The 21893-nt window shown below is 41.1% G+C and overlaps 1 protein-coding gene and 1 long non-coding RNA gene across 5 annotated transcripts in view; one reads left to right on the top strand and one right to left on the bottom strand.

The window, feature by feature from the left end:
• The window catches only part of Ca-alpha1D (Ca[2+]-channel protein alpha[[1]] subunit D), a 118707-nt gene that overhangs the window by 71981 nt on the left and 24833 nt on the right, over window positions 1-21893 (top strand). For 3 of the 4 annotated variants that reach the window (XM_076527458.1, XM_076527459.1, XM_076527457.1), the window contains 14 exons: window positions 8461-8513; window positions 9230-9376; window positions 9627-9828; window positions 10041-10310; window positions 11771-11854; window positions 11969-12157; window positions 12248-12350; window positions 16391-16545; window positions 16615-16839; window positions 17308-17512; window positions 18261-18496; window positions 18594-18692; window positions 18932-19050; window positions 20214-20360. In XM_076527458.1, the coding sequence (XP_076383573.1) occupies window positions 8461-8513; window positions 9230-9376; window positions 9627-9828; window positions 10041-10310; window positions 11771-11854; window positions 11969-12157; window positions 12248-12350; window positions 16391-16545; window positions 16615-16839; window positions 17308-17512; window positions 18261-18496; window positions 18594-18692; window positions 18932-19050; window positions 20214-20360 (2234 nt within the window). Of the gene's footprint in view, window positions 1-8460; window positions 8514-9229; window positions 9377-9626; window positions 9829-10040; window positions 10311-11770; window positions 11855-11968; window positions 12158-12247; window positions 12351-16390; window positions 16546-16614; window positions 16840-17307; window positions 17513-18260; window positions 18497-18593; window positions 18693-18931; window positions 19051-20213; window positions 20361-20822; window positions 20867-21893 lie in introns of all 4 variants that reach the window. The other variant, XM_076527460.1, reaches the window with a different exon arrangement.
• LOC143260897 (uncharacterized) lies at window positions 11399-16709 on the bottom strand. Its single transcript, XR_013035167.1, has 2 exons — window positions 16573-16709; window positions 11399-11866 (listed from the first exon to the last, which is right to left on the bottom strand). It is a non-coding gene; the product is annotated as an uncharacterized LOC143260897 (long non-coding RNA).

Below are 21893 nucleotides of genomic sequence, written 5' to 3'. Positions count from 1 at the left end.
ATAAATATTAATATAACCTTAACGGAAGAACGACAATGCAAACATAACGCTATCTATTGACATAACCTCGACATAACCTCTGACATAACCTTCGAACACGTTCAAAGAATATTTTTGTGGCTAAAGCAGTAATTATCTGGGTTATTATCAAAGCTGCTTTGACAACTAGGGATCCCAAGTGAAATAGAATTATTCCAGGCGATAGAGCGAACGTTCTCCCTCCGAAAATCGTAGACAAGGATGGGAACTTGGATTTTATTTTCAATTAACAGAATGAAATAGTTTTAAAACTCGCTAGCTGCTACGCAACTATTTATTATTTACATCAACCGACAACGTAATTGTCTTCCTAATTTTTCCTTTTTATGGAGGAAAAAACGTCCGGTTTGTCGTCTAACCTAATTAGATTTCACTTTGGCGCCCTAACCCTCAAAGTAAAACCAATATCCCAGAAAATTACCGCCTTTCGAGCATCTCTCGTTCTTTATACGCTGCTAAAACAAGCATACGGTTCGATTTAGCAAAATCTATAGGCTCGATCTACGTGAAAATCATCTTCCCCGTGGTCGAAGCTAGACAAATCTCGATATCGAAAATTTGCTTCCATGGAAACTGTCTAAAAAAATAAAATTATTGCATTCGATTCGAATGTATTTCGTGGGAAAATTCGCGTCGACTAGTGTAACGATGACGAAGCGGCCGGCGGAAGACGAAAACAAAATCGGAGATGAAAAGTGGAGAATGCACTTGCGAATGTCGCGCGGAGGACGGGCGATATTTTCCTTCGCGGAAGCCTTTTGCGCCGTCGGTAACACCCTCGAGCACGGTCACGCGCTGTACAAAGATCCGAGAACTGTTCACCAAGAGAATCAGCCGGCGCTGCAATATAACGACTTGTCCGAGAGTAAACACCACGCAACACACGCGCATAGACACGGATACAGACACAGGCTTGTGCCAAATGAGACGTGAGCGCTTTACGTAGACGTCGAACTCTCTCTCCGGATAGAGAGAACCGCTTCGCGCAGAGAGAGGCATGCGAGTCGTCGATGTGTTTGTGCGCTACGCCGGAGAACAAAGCTTTGATCGTAGTGCATGGTCGTTGTGTCGTTAACGCGTGCACCGTAACCACGAGTCACCCATCGCCGATGCCGGCACGGCGCACGGTGGGCTGGATCGAGAAATTCAGTGACATTCTGTTATAATTTTCGAACCATCAAAGATATTGCAATGAAATTTTCACCAAAAATATTTAAAAAGTAGTTATTTTCAACTATAGATAATTAAATTCTTTTTTGCATTTGTTAAACAATAATTTTTAATTAATTTCCATTGACATTTTTTGTGAAAAAAAATTGTTTAAATATAATGTTGCAAACTATTTGTAACATTGCAATAGTAACGTACCTGGAATTACTAGCGGGTCCTCGTAACCAGTGTGGGTGCAATAAAGTATGCGTCCCAAAAAAAGGTCTCTGTATACATTAAACCCTGAAGCTGCAGATTTATTGAAACGATAACAAAATGGTAAGATTAATTAACGTACTCTACATTTTATCAAAAGTTCGATCTGTTGAAATTTACCAACTACGTACAATGCGTATAGAAAATATATATAATATTAATTATATATATTACAATTTATGATTATTTTTATTAATATTTCCACTTTCGAGGGTAATGGACATTTAACAAGCAATAAAAATTGACTGGACATCGATACGAGAAAATTTGGTTTTTGTCAAAAAGACACTAAAATCTTCGATCCGGCCCACTGTGCGGCAATTCGACCGACCATTCGATCTGTCCCTCTATCCGATCCTCCTCGAATTAACTTTTGGGAAGCTTCGAGCCGACTCGAAGATCTATCAGAGCCGTGGCTATTTAACTCTTTGCACTTGAGACTGTTTTAATTCCAAAATGAGGGCATTTGTTTCGACCTACAGTATTTCTATTTGATACGATTGTTTTTATTTGATACGTATGAAATTGAACGCGTACGCTTACAGAAAACTTCTCAAATTATTTGACAATTTATCCGGATACATACTAATTTAATAATGTGCTAATTTGTTTGAAAATAGTGTAGCAATCTAGCGTCGCCTCAGTGTCGCCACTCAGTGCAATGGGTTAACACGTTCTAAAACGCGAATCTGTTCGGTTGGCAAGAAAGTATTTTCGGTATTTCGATGCGAAATAAAACTGAATTTTTTCTTACGCAAGAAATGAACTTTAATCGGTCGAATATTTCCCATTCTGTTCGACGCGACCTCTTTTGCCGTCTTTCTGGTAACTTCACGATTCGGCGCGATCTTCGGAACGAAATTTTTTCAGCCAATTTTGACACGCGCGTTCTGTTATGCGATCGACGGCATAAATTTCGCGTATCTCTTTGCGAGCCTCGGCCGCTTTCTTGCATTTATGGAAATAAAAAAAATAAAATGTGTCGAATTCATTTTTGCACTCCACGTTAAAATTCTCAGCAAACTGTCAGTTGTAAAGAAAACTACACGGAATTTGTTTCAATAATAACCTAGAAGTGTCAACTACCAAAGCTGAAGACAAGAAAATTATAACCTCAACAAAAGAATGACGGTGCAAGCATAACGCTATCTATTGGTGCAAACCGAAATTACTTTTTTGCCAACACTATAGTACGCGTTTCATTCGTTCGTAAGCTTGAAATAATCGTTTCCGTATACAACACAATATATACATATTTTTTCGAACATCGTTGTTAACACTAGATTTACGGAGCACAAAAAACAGCCGTTTCATATTAATTACATAAAAGTAACAATAAGATATTTATTAGTAAGCAATTATATTAGCAAGTAACGTTATTATTTAATGTTATAATATATACAAGGTGTCCCAAAAATGTCTCGCAATCCGAAAGTGGCGGGTTCCTCAGGTCATTTGAAGCAACTTTTTCCTTTACAAAAATTTTCTCCGAGGCATCGTTAACGAGTTATTAACGAAAAACAGTGACCAATGAGAGGCGAGCTCGGCTGGCGCGAGGCGACCGAGCCAATGAGCGGAACTGGGCTTCGCGCGCCGGTTGGCTGGGCCGCCTCGCGTCAGCCGTACTCGATTCTTATTGGTCACTGTTTTTCGTTAATAACTCGTTAACGGTGCCTCGGAGAAAATTTTTGTAAAGGAAGAAGCTGCTTCAAATGATCCGAGGAACCCGTCATTTCCGGATTGCAAGACATTTTTGGGACACCCTGTATATCTATCTATCTATCTATCTATCTATAGTAAAGACATATAAGATATATAGTAAAATTATTGTGAACCTTGTACGTTGTTCACTAATTTTTTAATTTACGATCATTCGTATTGTAAAGATACATTTATCAGTTATTCATTCAATTTATATGTTACTTACTATTAAAATAATGTTACTATACTAATAACACTGCCCGACACGATTTTTGGGTTCCTATAGCCACTATGAAATTCTTGTAGAGTTTTTTAAATAAACGAACTTTTGTAAAAACCCAAAATTTTCGACAAAAATGAGGTATTGCATGAAAAGTACAAACGCTAGAAAGTTCTAATCAATCACAAAAGATAGAGGAAAGTTTTCCGAATATAGTGGCATGCAATTTATTAATTGTTTTTGGTCCTAAATAGCAATAAATTAATGTAAAAGTTTAAAAAAGTGTCGACGTGCGCAGTTTCTGCGCAATGTTTTTGTATTTTTACGAAATGTTTTTTGTTCGGCACGAAAACTCTACCCAGGATCGGATTCTGTAGACATTTCTGAAGAAGAAACGGCCCGGTAAAAGTGTCGGAACGATATACATTTCGAGTAGATCGAGAAAATGTTCGACGACAACATGTGCACGACGTTTTGCCGCCATGAGCTTCGCTGCTCGCTTCTCTCTGTCCGACAGGGCCGAAGCTATGGGTAATCAACACCGATGGAGGGATCCAATGGGGCACCCACTTTTCGTAAATAATATTTGAATTCTTTTTAGTACTTAAATGTTCTGTTTTTTTACATATTTCTGTGGATAATAATCACCAAACTGTGATATATTTCACAAAAAAAATCACAACCAGAGTATTTGGAGTTGGTAACGAAAGTATTCTAACACTAGCATAATTTTGACTTCTAGGTCATATAATTAAATAAATATTTAAATATATATTTAACGATATGTTACAAGAAGTTTAACGTTTTGAAAATGATTATTTATTCATGATCGAATTATCGTTATAATTTAAATGATAACTGTATACATGATATACTTGTAATTCGAACAAATTCAGAATAAAATGAATATTTTTTGTTCATTATTTTTCTTTTATCATTTCTCCATTTTTAATTTATGATTCACAGTTTGTTGATTATTATCCATAAAAATATGTAAAAGAAGACAGCACATTGAAGTACTAAAAAAAAATGGCACGCCCCACACGCTAAGTGGGTGCCCCATTGGATTCCTCCATCGGTGTTGATTACCCATAGCCTCGGCCCTGTCGGACAGAGAGAAGCGAGCAGCGAAGCACATGGCGGCAAAACATCGTGTACATGTTGCCGACGAACATTTTCTCGACCTACTCAAAATGTACATCGTTCTGACACTTCTATCAGGCCGTTTCTTCTTCAGAAATGTCTACAGAATCCGATCCTGGGTAGAGTTTACGTGCTGAACAAAGAACTTTTCGTAAAAATACAAAAACATTGCGCAGAAACTGCGCACATCGACACTTTTTTAAACTTTGACATTAATTTATTGCTATTGAGGACCAAAAACAATTAATAAATTGCATGCCACTATATTCGGAAAACTTTCCTCTATCTTTTGAGACTGATTAGAACTTTCTAGCTTTTGTACTTTTCATGCAATACCTCATTTTTGTCGAAAATTTTGGGTTTACAAAAGTTCGTTTATTTAAAAAACTGAGGGTGATGGAGCAATTTGGTTTTCGGATTCTTGTTCAGGGAGTGAAGCTCTACAAGAATTTCATAGTGGCTATAGGAACCCATAATTATAAAATAAAAAGTTAGAAAATTAAAAAATTAGTGACCCGTCATTTCGATGGGTTCCGTAAATCTAGCGTTAATATCGAAGGTCTCAGAAAATTATGTTGCTCTTTATACCGTAAAAGTGCTTGCACTTCGTACGGTGACAGTTGAACCCTTTTAGCTCGGCCCTTCGAATCGACAAATCATGTTTCATTGGCAACGTCGCGTTTCAAAGAAATCCATCTCGCGAAACAAACAGGAGGAGATAAAAAATGTTTCAGACTATATGAGAACGGAAAAAAAATGGAAAACGTTCAATTCGAAGAACACGCAAGATTCGCAATAATTTTACTCGATTACATTTTTTCAAACGGAACGGCGATTCAGAAGCGTCATCGTTGCAATATTCGTCGTCGAAAAAAAATTCAAAAACGTTCTCCTTCGTAACGTTAGCAAGAGAAGCGTCAACAATAGGCTTGAAGGTTAACCCGCAAGGTTATGTACCGACGAAAAGATGAAACGAAACCAAGAATGTTAATGCACCAATTACAACTTATTGAAATTATTAGAAGAGAAAAAGAAAGAAAGAAAAGAAAATGCTTAATGCAAATGTTCCGCAGTCGATGCGGAAGATTTTTATTTTACACAAAGATCCTCAGCAATGACGAATGTCCCACGAACAATGTCGCAATATAACCTTGACAATTCGCGACGAAATCGACGGCACCATATTGCTCGCCGAGATTCAGGAACCGCGCGGAACGTGGAACAATTCTGCACAGCGCTAGACGATTAGCTTGTTCATAGTTCGCACGGCATAATAGAAAGTGTCTCGTGGTTATGGTCCGCGCGAGCAGCGTGAACAGCCAGCTGCATGACGCCTTGCTTCCTTTCGTTCCATTCGCAGAAACCGTACTAACTGTGACCGTTGATCCAGTCACCAATAATTACAACCGAAGGAACAAGCATCCACCATCACCGCGGAATCTCCTATGTCCGACGCCAAATTTCAGCTAGGAAAGCGATCGCGTCGCGTTCGAGTTTAGCGTCTTGAAAGGAAGCGCTCCAAGGGAATTCGTCCGAAGATACATCGATCTTGCATTTTTCACGGTGTCGCAAGCGCAATTGTAGACGGAACGAAAGCCGGCGGAAATTTGTGGACGATTCTCCTCGCAACTCGTTTTACGATGGAGTGGACCTAGCGATCTCCGTGGCACCGGGGACACTAAGGAAACATCGGCTTCGTGAGCCGAACAGTAAACAAGCGATTCGCGGTTTTCTGCAATGTCCGATGGTCGTTTCGGAGACAAGAGCTTTGACTACCGCGGACTAAAATCGGATAGAGACGGCATCTAAGTCGATTTCGAGTTCCTAGAGCAAGTCTCGAGATGGCGCTAGGCTCGAAGGACATCGGACCGGCACCCAGTGGGCTGGATCGAGAAATTCAGTGACATTCTGTTATAACTTTTGAACCGTCAAAGAGATTGCAATGAAATTTTCACCGAAAATATTTAAAAAATAGTTATTTTCAACTATAGATAATTAAATTCTTTTTTGCATTTGTTAAACAATAATTTTTAATTAATTTCCATTGACATTTTTTGTAAAAAAAAATTGTTTAAATATAATGTTACAAACTATTTGTAACATTGCAATACTAACGTACCTGGAATTACTAGCGGGTCCTCGTAACCAGTGTGGGTGCAATAAAGTACGCGTCCCAGAAAAAGGTCTCTGTATACATTAAACCCTGAAGCTGCAGATTTATTGAAACGATAACGTACTGTACATTTTATCAAAAGTTCGAACTGTTGAAATTTACCAACTACATACAATGCGTACAGGGAACTTTTTCTGGGACGCGTACTTTATTGCACCCACACTGATTACGAGGACCCGCTAGTAATTCCAGGTACGTTAGTATCGTAATGTTAAAAAGTTTGTTTCGTTTACTTATATTTTTCATGTTATATAGAATAATTTAAAATTTTAAATATCTGTCGATTTTTTTTTACAGACGAAGAAGCGTTCTGTAATACCGACTGGAACACAGAGAGATTATCTTCGATATCTTTAACCTCGAAGTAACGTAACGTTGATATCTTTAAAACGTAATAATTTGCGATCTGGTTCGTTCTGGTTTGTAACTTTTACAGAATTATGTAGAGGAATGTATCCTGAAAATATACCGTTCGTCCGAAACCGTGATTCCTCGAGTGTCAAAAGATATTCCTTGTCGAATGTAGAGAATTTTTACACTCTTTGTATTTTATTAAACATTATATTTTTCATATATAGGATACAATAATCTTAATTTAAGCTACTGTTTCCTAACGAGAAATATTGCCTCCTAATGTTAAAAAAGAAAGCAAAGGGAAAAGTTAATTAGGTTAGGTTTTGGCGTCAAATGTAGTGTTCAAAATGTTCAACTTTAAATTGTCGTATCTATTACAATTTATGATCATTTGTATTAATATTTCCACTTTCGAGGGTAATGGACATTTAACAAGCAATACAAATTGAGTGGACATCGATATGAGAAAATTAGGTTTTTGTCAAAAAGTCACTAAAATCTTCGATTCGGCCCACTATGCAGCATCGAGCTGCAGGCTCAGGCTATGCCCTGTTCGCGTCGCGGTGTCAAAATCGCTATGGAAGAAGCCAGCAAAATTAATTTTCCATTAATTTGACAGGATTAATCCTGTCAACGTCGATTCGACAGCGATAGAAGATCGATGCGCATGGCGAGTCAAGCTACCTAGATAGTTTTCCGGATAATTAAAGAGATCGTTACGTTCGTTCCATTGACGGTGTATTTAGAGAAATCGGCCGACGAGCGAACCACAGGTCGGAAGGTAGATCGTTCTTTCAGGCGAGAACGTTTTCCCGGACTCTCGATCCCACTCGTGCACGATCCACGTCGCCTCGATCGGCGCAGGCGAAACAAGACAGCCTGCACATGAATTCCTATGTACATATACATACTGTGTATATTGTATATATATATATACATACATACATACATAATGTTCTGTATTACATTGTGCACGCCAAACGGAATGCTTCTGTCACTTCTCCATATACATATATATGTATACATACATACATACATACATACATACATACATACATACATACATACATACATACATACATACATACATACATACATACATACATACATACATACATACACGTATATACATTTGTTTCTTTCATCTTTCCTTTACTTTTGCTCGTACACTCGCTGCTACTGACTTTGCTCCGAACGCTAGTGAATGGCCGATTAATCATCGAACGGCCGAGCGACGTCGATCGTAGTTCCCCGCGCGAACTGTTGCGTGTCGGTTATTGACGCAGTAAAGGAACGAGGGAGGGGGAACGTATCGGATCGGCCTACGCTCGACCGGTCACGCTTTCCGAACGTCGCCGCGCTCCGCCGGTCAGCTTCGCATTAATAGCTCTCTTGTGTTGTGTAGGGGAGATTTTTCTATTGTACCGACGCATCGAAGATGACGCAAGACGACTGCCAGTAAGTTATCGTTCCTGTACACGCCGGGACATGCGGCGTTCGTGCAGCCATTACCGTTGCGGGAACGAAGACGCTTGGACGATCTCGCGTTTATTTATTCGAGAACGTGTGCCTGTTAGAAATATATATAGAAATATATATAATATTGTTCAGAATCTGGGTAATATAACGCGAATATGTTCGCAATCTTCACGTTTTCGTTCTACGCATTCGAGATTTAGGAATTGCATTCTTGTTGGGTTTCTACTGTTTCGTATTTTTCTATAAACGTGTTCGCGCGTATACAGGGCTTCCTAAAAATGTCTCGCAATCCGGAAATGGCGGGTTCCTCGGATCATTTGAAGCAGCTTCTTCCTTTACAAAAACCAGGCCAATAAGAATCGAGTACGGCCGACGCGAGGCGGCCCAGCTAACCGGCGCACGAAGCCCAGTTCCCCTCATTAGCTCGGTCGCCTCGCGCCAGCTGAACTCGCCTCTCATTGGTCACTGTTTTTTTTTTGTTTAATAACTCGTTAACGGTGCCTCGGAGAAGATTTTTGTAAAGGAAGAAGTTGCTTCAAATGACCCGAGGAACCATTTTCAGCCATTCAACACCATTTTCGGATTGCGAGACATTTTTGGGACACCCTGTAGAGAAGTAAGTTGCACGAACCCCGTATTCCGCGGCGATCGGATTGTTCGTGACAGGTTGACCGGGCGCCGGATCTCGTTTTCAGGGGCACATACCTCGAGTTCGAGAACGGGAACATCAACAAGCCGGTGATGAAGGAGAGGAACTGGTGCCAGAACCGTTTCCATTTCGACGACGTCGCGAAGGCGATGCTGACGCTGTTCACCGTCTCGACGTTCGAGGGCTGGCCGTCGTAAGTAAGCTCGGGATCTCTCGTCTCGTCTCGTCTCGTCTCGTCTCGTCTTGTCCCGTCGCGTCCCGTCGCGTCTCGTCTCTACCTCGATTGTCTTTCGCGCGGGAACCCGGCAACCTGAAGTTATCTTCGCATCGCGATTATATCACGGGCATACGAACGGACCGCGTATCTCGATCTTGTTCTCTAAGAAAGAAAAAAAAAGAATAGTGTCCGGTGCGCAATCGCTTAGCGTTTTCTCTCCCAACAGATTGCTAGACGTGTCGATCGACTCTAACGAGGAGGATCATGGACCAATTCATAATTTTCGGCCGATAGTGGCCGCGTACTACATCATTTACATCATTATCATAGCATTCTTCATGGTGAACATCTTCGTTGGTTTCGTTATTGTCACTTTCCAGAACGAGGGTGAGCAAGAGTACAAAAACTGCGAGCTCGACAAGAATCAGGTAAGCCAGTCCGTTCGGATTTTTATTGAAAAACTACGGGGTCACGATCGATCACGGGTACCTCTGTATCTGCGATCGCGAAAAGAAAGAAAAGAAAAGAAACAAATCAACGAACACGTTGTATTTTCCCTTCGTCGACAAAATTCCGTGATCCGTTACGGATCACACGGATCTCCCCGTCTGTGATGCATTCTCTGGTTGTGTATGTGCAGCGTAATTGCATCGAGTTCGCGTTAAAGGCGAAACCAGTGCGGCGTTACATACCAAAGCATCGAATACAGTACAAAGTATGGTGGTTCGTCACCTCCCAGCCGTTCGAGTACACCATTTTCACTCTGATCATGATCAACACGGTCACGCTCGCGATGAAGTTCTACCGTCAGCCGGAGATCTACACGGAGGCGTTGGACGTCCTGAACATGATCTTCACCGCGGTGTTCGCGCTCGAGTTCGTCTTCAAGCTCGCCGCGTTCCGGTTCAAGGTAACAGAGACATAATTTCCCGGGACAACGTGATCTCCTCTTCATCGCTGGCTGTCGAATCGTCCCATCAGATACATTTGTGTGTGTGTATTTTAGGTTGGTGTGTATGAAATGTCGAATTTTATTTACGCGCGAACGCTAGTCTCTCCATGTTCTCGCGTTGCGCTTTTGTTTCTGACATAACCTTGCTTCTACAGGAATTCTACATTTTGTCCCAAAAATGTCTCGCAATCCGGAAATGGCGAGTTCCTCGGATCATTTGAAGCAACTTCTTCCTTTACACAAATTTTCTCCGAGGCACCGTTAACGAGTTATTAACGAAAAACCGTGACCAATAAGAATCGAGTACGGCTGATGCGAGGCGGCCCAGCCAACCGGCGCGCGAAGCCCAGTTCCGCTCATTGGCTCGGTCGCCTCGCGCCGGCTGAGCTCGTCTCCCATTGGTCACTGTTTTTCGTTAATAACTCGTTAACGGTGCCTCGGAGAACATTTTTGTAAAGGAAAAAGTTGCTTCGAATGACCCGAGGAACCCGCCGCTTTCGGATTGCGAGATATTTTTGGGACACCCTGCAGTTGTACCGTCCATCGTCAGAATCGCGTTTCAACGAAGAAGATTTTTTCCAATGTGTTCCATTTTGTTATTTGTTTTGAATTTCGCGAGGATACGAATTCAACCATGTAATTTTTGTACGCGAGTGTAAACTTGGTAATAATGCTAATATGAAATATTAAAATATAAAATCTCGCGCAATATAAAATCTCGTTGAGATTTTAATTTAATTTTTGTACACGAGTGTAAACTTGGCAATAATGCTAATATGAAATATTAAAATATAAAATCTCGTTGAGATTTTAATTTAATTTTTTTACACGATTCTAAACTTGATAATAATGCTAATATGAAATATTGAAATATAAAATCTCGTTGGGAAAAGTGTATTAAAGCAAATGAAATTTAGACTGCGGATTTCACGCATTTACGAAAACAGCGAGTAGCTGAGATTTTTAGGCAAATTCGCTGAATCGAAGGACATCGATATCTACATTTTTTTTAAGCGAATGAAAATTATTAAAGAAAGACGGAGATCTCTCTTTATGAAATTAATGCGCAACAACGTTTTTATTTTGGCACAAAGATCCGCGGTCTATTTACAATATTCTTCGCAATGTTTTTAATCCTCGTACGCGTTAAAAAAAGTTTTCATCATTTTCTTTCATTTTTGATTTTGCGCTTCGATTCGGCAAACTGTGCTACGCGCGCACGCGCACACAGCTTCGTGTCTCGAAACGGATGCATCATCTTACAGCAGAATTTGAAAGAATGCGAATAAAAATTGATGAACGCAAATTAGAAAGAAATAAGGTTCGCTTGAAATAACAATTTAAATGGCAATTTAAAAAGCAAACTTATTGGGACGATTTAACGAATGCACATTTTTAATGCGAAAATCTTGTCGTAGAATTACTTCGGTGACGCGTGGAACGTGTTCGACTTCATCATCGTCCTCGGAAGTTTCATCGACATCGTTTACTCGGAAGTCAACGTAAGTAGCACCCTAGAAAAGAAAACAAAAAGAAAAAAAAACGACTGCCGAACCGCGACGAAGCATTTTTATTAAATCCCGATGGAAATTCTAAGAATGAACTAACGTTCCCAGCCCGGTTCAACCATCATTTCCATCAACTTCTTCCGACTGTTCCGAGTGATGCGACTGGTGAAGCTGCTCAGCAGAGGGGAAGGTATCAGGACGCTTCTCTGGACCTTCATCAAGTCTTTCCAAGCTCTGCCCTATGTAGCTCTACTCATTATAATGCTATTTTTTATTTACGCTGTAATAGGCATGCAGGTAAGAAGACAACGCTCGTATTTAAGATGAAAAATAACGCCGGTTCTAATGTTCATAGAGATCAAGACATGCATCGAGTTTTCGTTGCAGGTGTTTGGGAAGATTGCGATCGACGACGAGACGTCGATAAACCGCAACAACAACTTCCAATCGTTCCCGCAAGCCGTGCTGGTCCTGTTCAGATCAGCTACTGGTGCGTGGCAAACTATACAGTGACTCTTATTTAATATACGGACATCATGCTATTCAAAAAATTGTTGCTGGTTTCGATTAATTCTAATAGTAAATTTGGAGTCATTATTTCATAATACAGGATATCCTAAAATTATGATACTTCCGGGAGAGGACTCCTGAGATCATTCGAAGCAACTTTTTCCTTTACAAAAATGTTTTCCGAGGCATCGTTAACGAGTTATTCAAGAAAAACATTGACCAATGAGAGGCGAGCTCGGTTGGCACGAGGCGGTCCAGCCAACGAGCGCACGAAGCCCAGTCGCGCTCATTGGCTCGGCCGCGTAGCGCCAGGCAAGCTCGCCCGCCTAGCGCTAGCTCAGCTCGCTCCTCATTGGTCATTGTTTTTCCTCGATAACTTGTAAACGATGCTCCGAAAAAAATTTTTGTGAAGGAAAAAGTTGTTTCAAATCACCTCAGGAATTCCCCATTTCCCGGAAATAGTATAATTTTGGGACACCCTGTATAATGGAACATTCATTGTAGTTTGTAATAACAAATTTTATTAGTTCACTGCGCATACTTTTCTTACTACCGAACAATAAACTAAATTACATCGAAATTTATCGTCGCAAAAATATTCGGACGCATAACTTATTCTCGCATTTCTTGCGGACGGCGAGGCACCTTAGCCGTTTGTTTACAAACATAACGTCGAGCAAGATGAAAGAACGCACTTTGCAATATCGGTTACCGTTCGAAAGCCGTTTTAGGATCAGTTAGAAATTTCAAGTATGGGACGAAAAAGGTAAAAACACTTCGTTCGACGTACGACAATTTTTCAGCGAGAAAAAGAAAAAACGATGATCTTCTGAAACTAAGAGCACCGTAGCTGATATTAAACGTAGCTGATATTATATAATGAAGAAAATCGAATTGAATGAATTCCTCGGAAAGGCCGGCCATAGAAACTTGACGACGTCAAGTATAATATAAATATATTATATTATTATATTATATATTATATATATATAATATAAACGTATTATTTTGAAAAATGTAAAAGTGAGCCCTGGTTTGAGTGCTCCAACATTAAGCGCTGAATTGTTTCAAGAGACAAGAAAGAAAGTTCATCCAGACACAATACGTCGAGTGTTGAAAACAGACGGATACAATGGTAAAATGGCGCGTAAGAATCCGTATACAGAGTGTCCCAAAAATGTCTCGCAATCCGGAAATGGCGGGTTCCTCGGATCATTTGATCCTTTACAAAAATTTTCTCCGAGGCACCGTTAACGAGTTATTAACGAAAAACAGTGACCAATAAGAATCGAGTACGGCTGACGCGAGGTGGCCCAGCCAACCAGCGCGCGAAGCCCAATTCCGCTCATTGGGTCGGTCGCCTCGCGCCAGCCGAGCTCGTCTCTCATTGGTCACTGTTTTTCATTAATAACTCATTAACGGTGCCTCGGAGAAAATTTTTGTAAAGGAAGAAGTTGCTTCGAATAACCTGAGGAACCCGCCACTTTTGGATTGCGAGACATTTTTGGGACATCATGTATAAACGAGGCGAATCGCAGAAAAAGATCAGCTTTTGCAAAACAATATGTTCACAAGGAAAAAACTTGGTGGAACAATGTAATTTTCGCCGATGATAGTAAATTGAAATCTGTTTAACACCGATGGTCGAAAATTAGTATGTCGTAAACGAAATCAAGAGCTTAACCGAATAAATTGAAATCCAACGGTAAAGCACGCTGGTGGAAGTATTATTGCGTATTTCATCAAAAGGAGTCGGACAACTGGTTTTCATAGAAGAAATTTCAGATAAATTTAAGCGTCAAAATATTTGAAAACAAAATCTTAAGAAAAGTGCGACCGCGATGGATATATGTACAACACACATTTAAATATTATGAAGATAATGATCCAAAACATAAAGCCAATATAGTTCAAGAATACCTTCTGTAAAATTGCCTCATAGTATTACATCCGCAACTATAGTCGCCAGACTTGAATCCCATTGAAAATGTACGGGAGTTTTTGGACAGGAAAATTCGAACGACACCGATAAGATCGAAGGAAGAATTTAAAAAACGATTAATTGAAGAATGGAAATTATACCGCTGACTTGCAAAAAGTTATAGACAATATGCCTAAGCGCTTGCGACACGTAATTAAAGCTAAGGACTATCTAAGGACTAAATATTAATTATCGCTTATGTTAATAATTTTCATGTTTAAATGTCGAGTGTTCGAATATTTTTGCGATTTTAAATTTCGACATAATTTAGTTCATTGTTTGTTATTAGAAAAGTTTCTGCAATAAATAAGTAAAATTTATGTTATTACAAACTACAATGAATGTTCTATTATATTATAAAACAAGAACATCGAATTTACTATTACAAACAATCGGAACCAGCAACAATTTTTTTAATATATATATATATATATAGCATCATGTTTGAATATTAATAAGAGTCAATATAATTCAATCTTATATTTAACCTTAACCTCAATATAACCTTAACATTGTAGTTCAATTTACTTCATACGTATGTATACCAAAAGTTTGTGTACAAGCCGTTGTCTACATGATAGTGAGTCACTGGAATTGGACGATTCTATTTCTTGTTGCTTCGATCAATGGATTCTAGCAAAGATTATTTTTTAAGTAATTTAACTCATAGTATTGACTGTATCGTTATAATTAAATCGAAATTTATGTAGGTCTTTTTAATTCGTAATTCGCGGTTATGGTATTTAGCTTGATTCTTATTTCGGTAACAGGCACACAGTTCCAAGAAGAAATTATGCTGATAGAGATTAAGAATAATCGTTTTATAAAGACTAATTTCTTCGAACGCAGTGCCACTATACCAAATACAGTGGACTGCGTCTGACCATTGCACGACGCTTTCTACTTACAAGGAAAGGTTTTCTGGTGTCCGCCTCCGATTGCTTTAGTTTTTGGATTTGTTATAGGGGACTAGAAAATACGAGATACGTATTTTTTTTTATATCGGCCCAATCTCATATTTAGGGGGAGAAACCACCCTACAAAATACTTTAATTTGCGTAAAGTTTATCTGAATGGGTGAATATTACTCTTGTCGTCGGTCACCCTTAATACAGGGTAGACTACCCCTAATCGTTCCAACACACATTTAAAAGACTTGAAAGCTGCATGGATTTTCACTCTAACAAATTATTGTGCGATAACAAATTAGTGGATTTATGACCTCGCACCCTTACCGAGGGGTGAGAAACCACCCCTAATTATGGTGAACTATATTTGCCTTAACAGTGGCCGATCAGATTCAAATAAAATTGCAAATTTCTTGAAAATTGTGTTCTACTTCGTTAATGAGAATAATATTATTTAAAAAATATATTAAATTATTTTTAAAAGTGCAAATTGATACTAAAAGTATAAAAAGTAAAAAAGCGTGAGATTATCAAGTGTACGCCTAATAATCGTCATTGTTTGGAAATAATCTTCAACGAAGAAATAATCTTTACCTGAATTTGTTCGGCCATTATTAAAGCCAAATGTAGTTCATCGCAATCGGGAGTGGTGTACCCCTAGCTAAGGGTGAAAGGTCATGTATCCACTAATTTATTATGCAATAATTTGTTCAAACGAAATCGAGATTTCTTATGGTTTATACGAACTCCTTGCAGTTTTCAAGTCTTTTAAATGTGCATTGATACGATTAGGGGTAGTTCACGCCATATCAAGGGTGACCGACAACAAAAGCACAGTATTCACCCACCCAGAAATGCACAAATTAAGTTTATAACAAGTTTGATAATAATCCTTCAACTAACTTCAAGCGAATTTTCATATTCCATCTTATAAATTTCGAGGGGTGGTTTCTCCCCCCTCCTTCAAATATGAAATTTAGCTGATATAAATAAAACACGTATCCCTTATTTTTTGTTCCTCTACAACATATTTAAAAACCATTCCTTGTAAGAATGTCCAAACTTTTGGTCGGTAATGCAGTTATAACAACGAGTCCTCGATGAGCTATGTTTTTTAATTTCTGTGTGCAGGCGAAGCTTGGCAAGAGATCATGATGGACTGTTCCGCGCAGCCGGGGAAGGTCAAGTGTGACCCTAACAGCGACGAAGCGGGCAATCTAAGTGGCTGTGGATCCGATATCGCGATTCCCTACTTTATATCTTTCTACGTTTTATGCTCGTTCCTAGTAAGTGAACCTAATCGTTAAACCTACTTGTTAATAGAATACCAGCTGATTACATTGTGGTGCTTTCAGATCATCAATCTCTTCGTCGCCGTAATCATGGACAATTTCGATTACTTGACGAGGGATTGGTCGATCTTGGGTCCCCACCATTTGGACGAGTTCATTCGTCTTTGGTCCGAGTACGATCCCGACGCTAAAGGTCGCATCAAGCATCTGGACGTTGTCACTCTCCTCAGAAAAATATCGCCGCCATTGGGATTTGGTAAACTCTGCCCGCATCGTGTCGCGTGCAAAGTTAGTATCGTTGAATTGCCGTCGATCCTCCTGTTAACCAGACGTGACTTGTTCGCCAGGAATCTGTACAGATTTTGATCATTGCCTTATTCTGTTCTATAAGCAATTAAATAGACAAATTAGTTACTACTCTCCTCTATGATAACCAGAAGAACGTTTCTATTTTTCTATCCTGTTAACACTTCGAGTCTCTTGACAGCTTGGACACTTTAATATTTAAAAGTTCATTGTACAAGTGTCTAACTTGATAGTGCACTGTACAAGTGTTTAACTTAATAGTTGATTGTACAAGCGTTCAATTGATAGTTCATTCTACGAGCATCTAACTTGATAGTTCATTTCATGAGTTTTTAACTCGACAGCTCACTGCGTCATTTTGATTATATCTCAACAAGTTTCCACGTCGCGCAACAAGTCATCCTTGAAATCTATTTCTCTCGACTAATTGGATTCACGCGCATCCCGCAGAGGCTGGTGTCGATGAACATGCCGCTGAACAGCGATGGCACGGTCCTCTTCAACGCGACCTTGTTCGCCGTAGTGAGGACTTCGTTGAGAATTAAGACCGAGGGAAACATTGATGACGCGAATACCGAGCTCAGGGCGGTCATCAAGAAGATCTGGAAGAGGACCAGCCCAAAACTTCTTGATCAAGTGGTGCCGCCGCCAGGAGGTGCGCAAAACCGATCGTTACGATATAGCTTGAGCATCGTCATATACAGTGTCCCAAAAATGTTTCACAATGCGGAAATGGCGGGTTCCTCGGATCATGTGAAGCAACTTCTTCCTTTACAAAAATGTTCTCCGAGGCACCGTTAACGAGTTATTAACGAAAAACAGTGACCAATAAGAATCGAGTACGGCACCATTAACGAGTTAATAACGAAAAACAGCGACCAATGAGAGGCGAGTTCGGCTGGCGCGAGGCGACTGAGCCAATGAGCGAAACTGGGCTTTGTGCGCTGGTTGGCTGGGCCGCCTCGCGTCAGCCGTACGCGATCCTTATTGGTCACTGTTTTTCGTTAATAACTCGTTAACGGTGCCTCAGAGAAAATTTTTGTGAAGGAAGAAGTTGCTTCAAATGATCCGAGGAACCCACCATTTCCGGATTGCGAGTCATTTTTGGGACACCCTGTATAATTGCGTTCTGCAAGATCGTCTTGTTCTTGACTTCGAGTCCGTTTTAGGTCAAGAACACAGACACAGAACACAGACACCGGCGCACGAAGCCCAGTTCCACTCATTGGCTCGGTCGCCTCTCATTGGTCACTGTTTTTCGCTAATAACTCGTTAACGGTGCCTCGGAGAAAATTTTTGTAAAGGAAAAAGTTGCTTCGAATGACCTGAAGAACCCGCCACTTTCGGATTGCGAGACATTTTTGGGACACCCCTGTACATATTTGTTGATCGTTAAATTTCAGTGGACGACGAGGTGACCGTCGGCAAGTTCTACGCGACCTTCCTGATCCAGGACTACTTCCGAAGGTTCAAGAAGCGCAAGGAACAGGAGATGAAGGACGGCGACAAAGAGTGCCATAACACCGTCACCCTCCAGGCAGGTCTGCGGACTTTACACGAAGCAGGACCGGAGTTGAAGAGAGCCATCTCTGGAAACCTGGAGGAGCTTCTCGACGATAATCCTCAGCCTATGCACAGGGTATTGTAATCAAGGCAACGCCTATAATAAATCAGTCTCAACGAGTTTTCGTTGTCTCAGAGTATTTTTTCGATCTGACCAGCTTTCTCTCTTGCAGAGAAATCATAGACTGTTCGGTAACGTCTGGCTGAGCATGAAGAAGGGTCACCATAGCTTCAACAGGGCGAGGTCGCTCAAAGTGAATTCTACGAACAAGGTAGTCGCGCGAATCTAACAGTACGTTCATAATGAGGCAAACTGTCGCCTCTTGTTCCTGGATGTTCGTAAACGTTTCCAGTGGGACAGTAACTTGTATGAACAATTCGGAGAAGACGATCCGTTTCTTCTCTTCGGATATAGAACAGGAAACAAGCGACAAGGAGTTGCCAGTTGTTGTTTTATCGGAGACGCAGTCTAAAAACCGAACGACTCTAATTCTGCTGTTTTCATTCGCAGGCTTCCCCCACAAATTCGATCGAGTTCCTGCCGTACTGGTCCCTGCGCCGAGGAGCCGGGCACGATACATCCAATCAAATCACCGCGAGGTCTCATCAGGTTGTGCCAAACGTAGCAGGGTTAGTTTCGTCGCAAGTTTCTGCAAGCAAACACAGGCGTTCCTCGTACAATACGGAATCTGTCAAGGCCCTTAAAGACGTTGCGGCTCTTCACAATTTAAGCCGTGTACAGTAATGTCTCTCTAATTAACGCCCAGATTGACCACAAAAATGGACAATTTGGGAAGAGGAGATACGATTATTCGAACCTTGCGGTTTATTGTTGTGATTATAAATTGTCCATAATTATAAAAACGAGCCGCAAGGCTCGAATAATCGTATCTCCTCTTCCCAAATTATCCATTTTAGTGGACAATCTGAGCGTCAGTAAGACATTACTGTATCTATGAACATTCATACCGACGTGTCAATACCGGGTGTCCCAAAAATGTCTCGCAATCCGAAAGTGGCGGGTTCCTCCGGTCATTCGAAGCAACTTTTTCCTTTACAAAAATTTTCTCCGAGGCACCATTAACGAGTTAATAACGAAAAACAGCGACCAATGAGAGGCGAACTCGGCTGGCGCGAGGCGACTGAGTCAATGAGCGAAACTGGGCTTCGTGCGCTGGTTGGCTGGGCCGCCTCGCGTCAACCGTACTCGATCCTTATTGGTCACTGTTTTTTGTTAATAACTCGTTAACGGTGCCTCAGAGAAAATTTTTGTGAAGGAAGAAGTTGCTTCAAATGATCCGAGGAACCCACCATTTCCGGATTGCGAGTCATTTTTGGGACACCCTGTATAATTGCGTTCTGCAAGATCGTCTTGTTCTTGACTTCGAGTCCGTTTTAGGTCAAGAACACAGACACACAAAGCACGGAACTAGTACAAAAGTTCTAGTTCTTTCTATGTTCCTGTTTAAGACGAAAGACAAGTCCATTCGTTCGCCTAACTCTCAGGCTACGACCTGAAGATTATCCGCGCTTGTTCGCCTATTACAGTTTCCTTAATGGAACAGGAATTACTAAAAAATAATAGAAGAAACTTAGAAATAGTAGAAGAAATTTAGAAGAAACGAGTAACACTTACATTTAATAGATCACGTATGAGGTCTTCGTCACGAATCCCACCCGTTACATTGTCAGGGGATAAAGTAGCAACTTTTCGTGTTGTACGAGGATCAGCTTAGACAAATAAACGAACCAATAGACAGTAGATCAACGATGATGAACGCGTTTCGTTTAAGTGGGCTGAGCGACAGCGCGATGAACCAGATGGGAATGGACACGAAACCGACCGGCATGGAGGAGAGCATTCCTCTGCGACCGTTGGCCACCTTCGGAAATCCCGTCCAGCAGCTATCCTACCATCATCCGCCGTACAAAGTGATCGAGTAAGTAGGCGAAAGCTGTCCCGCGGAAACGCTTCGCTGGTCCGGTGAAAAATCACGGCCGTCACTATATCAATCGGTTGTTCGGTGCTCCGACGACACACACACACACACACACACACACACACACACACACACACACACACACGATCAATGGTAAAATCGCGTCGCAATGATCTCGCGCTGCTTTACGTCCGGGAATCATGTATTCCGTGAAGGAACAGAGGCACGGGCGATCGGGGATCGTTACGATCAGATTCTATCTCTCTAATTTCTCTCTCTCTCTCTCTCTCTCTCTCTCTCTCATTCTTTCTGTGTCTGTCTCTTTATCACTCTTGTCTATCTCTCTCTCTCTCTCTCTCTCTCTCTCTCTCTCTCTCTCTCTCTCTCTCTCTCTCTCTCTCTCTCTCTCTCTTATGTGATGTGATATCTGCACGGTCTTCTGTTTACTGTCGTACGTTTCAGTGGTCCAGGTAGCGGTAACTACCTACATCCGAATAGCGAATATGGTAAGAAACGTTGGGGCCTATGGAACTTGAATAGTTTGCTTTTACGTACGGATCGAAACTTACTTTCTTAATTTAGCCAATTTACTCGCTTGCGCGCGCTTGCATGCGTAACCAGACTAATTAACGAGATAACCACGTGCCGGAGAGCTCGACGGCGAAGGTCGCGTCTCGTCGGGATATCTGGCTTCTTCTCGACGCGAGACGAGATCCTTGGGATCGAGAGCCGCGCGAATAGCTGAGCAGATGAGAATCGAGAATCGATGGGAAGAGGTCCCGAGCTTGGCGCGATTGCATGTACTTTACGTTTATCGCGTTTCAGCGTCGATCAAGATCGGTGCCGATTCTCACGGTTCTCAGCTCCGCGAGATCGTCGAGCGCCTCGAGGACTGCGTACCCTGAAGAGAGAGCCAGCCAAGCTGTCCCGTAAAGGGACTGTACAGGCAGCCGAGCCGGACGATCCTCGAGGTTCTCGAGGACGCGGATCGGTCGCAGAGCCGGATCGAAGACGAACAAACCCTTTGTGCGACTACGAAAATCGCTGGAACCTTGCCACATCAGGATTTAGGACGATTTTTACCTTGTCGAAGTACTTGTTCGCAGGCTTTCCGAGTTCTAAATGTATCTGAAATGTGTCTGCAAATTTTCACCGAATCAATTCCGTTGAAGCAATCGGCGGACAGTAATTCTTACAATTTTCTGTAATAAAATTTGTATGAATTGGATATACAGGATGTCCAAAAAATGTCTCGCAATCCGAAAGTGGCGGATTCCTTAGGTCATTTGAAGCAACTTCTTCCTTTACAAAAATTTTCTCCGAGGCACCGTTAACGAGTTATTCAAGAAAAACAGTGACCAATGAGAGGCGAGCTCGGCTGGCGCGAGGCGACCGAGCCAATAAGCGGAACTGGGCTTCGATTCTTATTGGTCACTGTTTTTCGTTAATAACTCGTTAATGGTGCCCGGAGAAAATTTTTGTAAGGGAAGAAGTTACTTCAAATGATCCGAGGAACTCGTCATTTACGGATTG

Source organism: Megalopta genalis, unplaced genomic scaffold, assembly GCF_051020955.1.
Source record: "Megalopta genalis isolate 19385.01 unplaced genomic scaffold, iyMegGena1_principal scaffold0023, whole genome shotgun sequence".
Classification (NCBI taxonomy): domain Eukaryota; kingdom Metazoa; phylum Arthropoda; class Insecta; order Hymenoptera; family Halictidae; genus Megalopta; species Megalopta genalis.
This window is presented reverse-complemented; position numbering and strand designations above follow the sequence as displayed.